Consider the following 8,117-nt stretch of genomic DNA (forward strand, 5'->3'; position numbering starts at 1 on the left):
AGCAATTATAACTAAGCTACCTTTAAATTCCTATTATTCTATGGTGACCGGCTTATTTACATTTGTGATTGGCGTGTAGTCTAAAGAGGTACTTGATAACAGAGATCCTGATCTGCGGACCGGGCCTATTTTTTTTTTAAAATTCGGTTCGCGCTCGGTCGGGCCTAATATTTTTTAAAAAATCGGGCCGGGTCGGGTATAGCCTTGAATTTTTTTTTGAATATATCGAAATTTATCAATTATGTTGAATTTTTTAAGCAAAATAAAAATATTTGATTTAACTTATATCTTTTATTTTGAGTAATTATAAAAATTAATTTTTATATATAAATAAATACGGGTCGGGTCGGGCCGTGCCAGGGAAAATTTTTTTAAAAAAATATTCGGGCCAGGCTGGGCTTGAAAATTAGGCCCGATGCAGATCACTACCTGATAATCCTATTATAAGCCCTTCTTGGTTTCTTGTTTATTATTTTAAAGCCTAAAGGGTTGAGGGTTATGAACCGAACCAAACCATGCCGGAACAAATCATTATAAATTGAGCCGTAACCGAACTGTTATAACTAGCTTAAGCTGGTATAAACAAAGGCTTTAAAAAATAATTAATTTAATTATTAACCCAAATTCGAAATTTTAATATTCCTTGGGGGCTTAAAATTCTTGATTGCCTTTCAAATTAAAATCTTTTTACGCAATTAAATCTTCTTTAACGTCATATCAATAAATACGTAGTTTATTATTTTAATTTTATATACTCAATTTAATAGAGGTAAGGCAAATTACTATTTACTTAGATATGAAATAATCTTAAAACAGTTATCCTACAGAACTTGACAAATAGAGGTCTAAACCTTTCTGCCAACTATAAGAAAAATCTCCAGGCTTACATAATATTATTTTGGCTATCTCAATCTGGGCGTTTTTAAAAATCGATCCAAAATGCACCATTTAATAACACTAATGACAAGTGTTATATTTTAGATATAAATTTATATGATTAATTTTTAAAAAAAATCAGGTTAATAAAATCGGAACAAACCGAAAAAACCGTTATAAATTCTAAACCGAAACATACCATTATGAATTTATTGAAAAAAAACCATAGTGGAACAAAATTTTTATAAATTTTTAAATTAAAAGCCGGAACGAATAGAAATACAACGATTCGAAACCCTAGTTGTTATAATATTTTAGTAACTAAAAATATTTTTTTTCCCTTCATATTTTAAAAAAATATATTAATATCCGTAATATAATTTATTTCTTTTGGGATTAGTATTGGATTATATAGACGAATTTAAATTAAATTTTCTTTAATTCCACAACTAATACAGAAATTTTTTTTTAGTGGCTGGGCGGCGAATTTATAAAAATATTTAAGGGCCGGTTGGGCCTTGCTGATGGCTAGAATATAAAATTTATTTGTAACTCAAAACAGAGACCTTCATAAGCTTTATTTTATGACCAAGCCCGATCCAGGCCTATCTTAAAAATTTTGTAATCCAGGCCCAGCTCCACCCTCATTTAATATTAAAAAATTTCCCAAGCCCATTAAAACATTTTTTATATACTTATGCTGAAATAATGCTAATGGAAATGTAATATTTTATTTAGCATTAATAAGAATATATAAACAGAATTTTATTCTATAATTTCAAATTATCAAAATAATATATTATCAACTAATGCTTAATCACTTTTAATTGATTAAAAAGAAGAAAATTTTATTATCGATTTGATTTGCATTTATGTCTAGATAAATGTGAAGCCCTTACTTTCTGTGAATGTATATGTATGTACTGACTACATTGAACAAATCCAATTTTTTGATTATGATTGTATATTATTATCAGAAACTTACAGGCCTGGTCCTAAGCCCTGTCCGGGCTTTAATTTTTTTAAATATACTCGGACAGGGCCTAATATTTTTTAAAAATAATACCCGGGTTGGGCCGAAAATTTTAAAACCAAATATTTCAATCCACTATTAGTAACTATAAAAATTATAATTAGATATATTTATTTTCAAAATAATGGGGCCATTCTGGGCCTGAAAATATAAAACCCGGGCCAGGCATACAAATCCTCTGCATATCTTTTTGTTATATTTAAGTAATTCCATACTTTGCTAATGAATAATTTTCAAATAATTTATATTCAATCCTGAGAAATGTATTTTTTAAAATATTTCCTGATTTTTATTCATTATTTCTAAAAGAAAATACTACATATTGTTTAATGCCATTTTTTTTTATAATATATAGAACAAGGTTTTTATACAAGTGTTATAATAAAAATCTTTATTAATATCTGAAAAATTTAGGTTCCCAAAGTTATAAATTGATGCATTTTATCTTTTTATCCTATAAAAGCAGCTGCACATAGACACATTATAACACATAAAATAGGATCGCTCAAAATATAAATAATAATTATTACCTATACACTTTATATTTTATAATTATTGTTAATTGCAATTTTAAATAAAACAAGAAATAAAAACAAAATTAGCACTCTCCAAGGTAAGTGTGATAAATAATACTATTACTATTGCCATTATTACCCTTCCTTCCTTCCTTCCTTCCTTCCTTCCTTCCTTCCTTCCTTCCTTCCTTCCTTCCTTCCTTCCTTCCTTCCTTCCTTCCTTCCTTCCTTCCTTCCTTCCTTCCTTCCTTCCTTCCTTCCTTCCTTCCTTCCTTCCTTCCTTCCTTCCTTCCTTCCTTCCTTCCTTCCTTCCTTCCTTCCTTCCTTTCTTTAATGATTATTTATATTTATAAATATCCTTAAAATAAGCTATATTTCAATGAAAGATTTTAGTTCCAAGTCCATTAAAAAAATTCTAAAACCCCAACCGGCTCAAGCTCGCAAAAAGATATACTATTAGGTCCATACCTCGGCCATGGCCCGGGGCTTGCAGGTCATGGGCTAGCTCGGCCCATGAAAGTCTCCGATTCAAAATCGATATAAATAAAATATTTATGATATATTAAAAAACTTCAATTAGGTCCATTTTATTTATACAACTTTTATACAAAATAATGTTAATTTCTTTTGTAAACAAGTTACTGTTTAATTAATAAAATTGGTCTTTCATGTATTCATAATTTTGAATTCTAATTTTATTCATAAACTGTAACGAACATACATCAATGGAAAGCACATTTTCAATTTGTCACCATAATGTCTTTCATTATATTCCAAAATATTTTCCACAAACATTTTAAAAAACTGTTCCTTCAATCCCGATTTGTCTACATCAGCTAAAACATCTGGGAAAAACCCTTGGACAAAATTTGCAGCGGCCTCGATAGAGGGTTGAAACGAGTATTTAATCTCGTCTATCGCTTCTATCGTTATTTTATCTTCTTTATACCCCGCCTCAATCAAGATTTTCTTATAAGCTAGTATGGGATTAGGTTCCATCATCCATGAACGCCTCCAAGGTAATAACAAGCCGTCATAGTACTCTTTTAATTTTTTTAAATGCGGACTCAATTCTTGATTATCTAAGGCTCTTTCAGTCGCGTAATTTAAGCTTTCTACAATACCATCACTTAATATTATATTAATAGATCCGCCTTCCGGTTTTATAATTTTGAGCAGATTATCGAACGCTTTCAGTTGATCCCCCACCCAATGAAAACAGCATGAAGACACAACGTGATCAAAAACGACTCCTTTAGTAGCTTTTAAAATATTTTCAGCCGCATTTTTGCTCGTTATATCTATATTAGCGAATTCCAATGATTTTTGGTGAGAACAATAACGTTCCTTGGCGTATTCGATCATTCTTGAGAGCAAGTCTATCCCTAAAATGTTTACTTTAAATTCAATATTGTCATGAACAGTTAATAAAGTTTCGTATAGTAAATTGGTGCATTTACCATCTCCGCTACCGACATCTAAAATATTGTCGTGTTCTTTGATGTGTGGAACTATGCGGGAAATGAGATATTCGTAAATAGAGAATTGATATGAATTATAGCTGGCATATGACTCACAATCTGAATTCATAAACATTTTTAAATTTTTTTTATTATTTTTACTTTTGTTAATTAAAAATTCTTTGACAATTTATACTTATAATTGGATATATGACAAAAAGTTGTGAATTAAATGATTTAAAATTTGTTTTTTTGACCAAAATGAAGGCAAAAGGGAATTTTTAAAATATTTGCAATATAAGGATAAAAGGGAATTTTTAAAATCCTTTGCAATATAAGGATAATAATTAATAATGAAAGATAAATACTTGTTTAGAATAAATCATTTTTCCTTGGATTTATTAGTTAGTAATAATAAAATAATGTTTTATAAAAGGTTTTATTTTTTTAAATCATAAGATTTAAAACAATAATAAATCGTAATGATATTTATGGAATAGAATTTGTTTGCATAAGTTATTCCGTGAACGTGTATCATATGACTAAAATATCAGAATTATATTCATATACAAAGATGAAGTAGATAAACCAAATAAAATGTATATATATATAAGAACAAGTTTGCTGAAATATTTAATGATAACAACACATTCATTATAAAATTTAAAAAAATATATATATTATTTTTATTTTCATGAAACTTTATTAATAATTTGTCAGATGTAAATAAGATAAGAAAGTTCATAAGTAATGCCAATATTATACTGCCTGGCGCACTGTTTAATCTGTTCTTTTTCTTCTTCTTTCTTGGCTTGTTAGTTTGATAGGCGATTAACATAAACATTAAATTGTTTTGACCTATTTTATAGTAAATTTATTTTTCCGCATCATTTCTTTGGCAAACTAACTCATAAATCAGTCATTCCCTCTCTACATCTTGAGATTCTCTTAGCATGTCTAGCCAACACATGATAACCTCCACCTTCTTATAATATCATTGCAATTTTAAGATATTCCCGCCTTTTCTCCACTCTGTTCCATGCTCCCATCCTTCAACATAGATTTAACATGGGTATTACAATGTTGGAGTTATATTTTTTATTCTATGGTTCTCATCACTAATAACGGCGTTCTTATAACTCCTGACTTATTATCGTATACGATCGTTTCAGGCAAGCCAAGTTTATCCGTTAATTCTTTTAATAATTGCTTCGGCCCTCAACTATTTCGTGGACATTTATCTCACATTTTATTGAAAGTATTTATAGAGCAGGTAATCCTTTATTATTTATTAACTTTGGAATGTATCTTATAAAAAAAATATATTTGCTCTCTTAAACGTAGAATGTAAATATAATATAACTAAAAAATATATATTTAAATTTATTAGTGTATCTTCAAAATTATAATATAATTTTTATAGTATATATTCAATATTTTATTCATTTAAAAAAAATCAATCATACAATGGAATCGATATGGATATTCAGATGGGATATCTTCCGATATTGATAAACCGATGGAAGATCAATTATACAATAAATCGATACAAATGTCCCCCAGAGTATCCATATCCATTCCTCTGTATCAATGGGCCCACAAGGTACCATTATTCATGAATGTACTACAAGGTAACTATCCTAAAATGACCCATAAGGTCACCATTATGTTGGAAAGGCCTACGATGACCAATAGATGGCTAATATCCTGAATGACCTATGAGAATAATAAATAGTACTTATATTTTTTTCCTTTCAGATTTTTATTGCGCTTACTAGCAAAGTCTAAGAACCCTGTAAGGCGACCCATAAAAAATATATCCAGACAGGACTTATGAATAAAATTAAAAATACTATTCCCACCATTTTTTTTTTATTAAATAAAAAGATAACTAGAATTGTTTTTTTCTGGGGATTAGAACAAAGCAATTATTAATTTATTTAAACATATTTAAGATATGCGAGAAATCTAGAGGGTCGTTGCGAGACCTTTTTAAATTTACATAATATCTAATCTAAACAAAGTGTTACCGCGATTTAAAATATTCGGTTTTTAAAATTTAGGTCCGCCCGGCCCGAGTATATTTAAAAAAATATACAGCCCGATCCGTGTACTCAGGCCAGGCTTAGGGCCGGGCTTGCGGGCCTCTGGTAAATATTGTACTCTGATTTTATGTATTTTATCATATTAGGGATTTAGTTTGAAATTTACCAGAAATATATTTATGACCTTTTTTTATTTTTTCATTTTTTAAAAAAAAATGGAATCTTATTTCTTATAAGTTGGCGAAAGTTTGTGAATATTTTTTTGATATTTTGGACAGCCCTAAAAAAATAATAATACGATAAACATGCTTACCAAAGATAAAATTGTAATTACGTTATTTTTATTTACAAATCTTCATTTTATAGTTATATAAGATATCAACTGAACCGGCTATTTTAATAGAAGTGGCTTAATCTAAATAGGGAAGGTGTGGAACATCTCTAGATTTTTTTGTACATTAAAGAGACACCGATATTCTTAACATGTAGCCGTTAATTTTTTGTTATTCCATGGTGGAGGGCTTATTTACATTTGTAATTGGCATTAAGCCTACAAAAAAACGAATCGAATATCGAATAATTTACTATTCGTATACGAATAATAAAATCATTATTTGATTCGATTCGAAAATTTTTCTAAAGCTTATAAAAAAAAGTAGATTATATTTTGCAAAAAAAACTATAAACAGATGCGGAATTTTTTAAAAAGACACTCTTAAGGATTCTTCTAAAACTAATTGCCAAAATTTAGAGAAACTTATAAACGAAATAAAACCCAATGATTTCCTAACGTTATCCGAATAAATGACCAAAAATACCCGATTTTTGGAATTAGAATTGCTTATAAAAATAATATGTTCTTTTCTCTACGTTATTTCATCTATCTAAATATTCTAAAATTTTATAATTTTTTAAAAATGCACAATGATCTCATTTTATAAACATCAAAATACAATACAGAAAAAATATAATTATGATAGATCCGAATTTGACAACAACCAGTTTTTCAAGTATAAGTTTTTCTAATGGTTTCTTTCTTCTAAGACATTCTATTCTTCATTATCATATTTGTCCCTACTAAGAATAACTGCTCACATGAAGCCGAGAATCCCTAAATGGACAATATATCAGTTGCCATTTTTGACAACACTAAAAAATGATCCCCATACACCCGCCAATGGGCTCTTACTATAAGGAAAATTCATTAAGATATGTTTCAACCTCACATATGATGAGATAATATATTGTTTGAATATTTTATCCATGTTTGACTGGACTATTGTTTTATCAGATGAGTATTAATATTATATTTAACTTTGTATTCATTATATGTTTCCTTTAATTTTTATAATAAAGATGTCGTATTTATGTTATATGAGGTAGGTAATTATTCAAAAAACTCCATTATAAATAATTTCGAATAATACAAATAATTATGAATAATTCGAATCGAATAATAAAAAAATTTATATTCGACGAATACTTTTTCTCATTATTCATGTTCGATTCGAATTTTCGAAATCAAATCGAATCTAATCGAATTTCGAATAACAAATAATTCGTTTTAGGCCTAATTGGAGTATAGTGTAAAGAAAAATTGATAATCCTATTATAAGCCTCTTGATTTCTTGTTTATTTTATTTTATTTTTTTAAAACCTAACGGGCGATATTATAATATTTTAGTTGAACTTAATATATTTTTTCTCCCTTCATATTTAAAAAATTATATATTAATATCCGTAATATAATTTATAATATTTCTTTTGGAATTAATATTGGATTCTATTAATTTTTAAAACAGAACAATTTAAATTCAATTTTTCTTTACATACACAACGCATAAAAAAAATTTTATGGAACAGGTTGCAAAAACTTTTATAAAAAAAATATTTGAGGGCCGGTTCGGGCCTTGCTGATTGATAGAATATTAAATTTATTTGTAATTCAAAATCGAAACAAATAAAATATATATTAAAATAATACTTCAATTAGTTCTATTTTATATATACAACCTTATACTTAAGAATGTTAATTTTTTTTTGTAAAAAACTTACTGCTTAATTAATAAATTAGGCCCTCGTGTGTTCATAATTTTTAATTCTAATTTCATAAACTATAACGAACATACATCAATGGAATGCACATTTTCATTTTGTCACCGTAATGTTTTTCATTATATTTCAGCAT

The 8,117-nt window shown here is 27.8% G+C and overlaps 1 protein-coding gene across 1 annotated transcript; it reads right to left on the minus strand.

Annotated features, from left to right (window-relative positions):
- Positions 1-2,987: 2,987 nt before the first annotated feature.
- Positions 2,988-4,362, minus strand: LOC135926002 (uncharacterized). The gene is made up of 2 exons (XM_065461632.1): positions 4,253-4,362; positions 2,988-4,004 (listed from the first exon to the last, which is right to left on the minus strand). Exon 2 carries the CDS (start codon positions 3,787-3,789, stop codon positions 3,124-3,126), a length of 666 nt encoding a protein of 221 aa, XP_065317704.1. The 5' UTR covers positions 3,790-4,004; positions 4,253-4,362; the 3' UTR covers positions 2,988-3,123.
- Positions 4,363-8,117: the final 3,755 nt, after the last annotated feature.

The sequence above is a fragment of the Gordionus sp. m RMFG-2023 genome, chromosome 3 (genome assembly GCF_954871325.1).
Source record: "Gordionus sp. m RMFG-2023 chromosome 3, tfGorSpeb1-WG-v2, whole genome shotgun sequence".
In the NCBI taxonomy this organism is placed as follows: domain Eukaryota; kingdom Metazoa; phylum Nematomorpha; class Gordioida; order Chordodea; family Parachordodidae; genus Gordionus; species Gordionus sp. m RMFG-2023.

Coding starts and splice junctions, on each gene's coding strand:
- LOC135926002 (XM_065461632.1), bottom strand. CDS start 3,789: ATGATCGAATACGCCAAGGAACGTTATTGTTCTCACCAAAAATCATTG.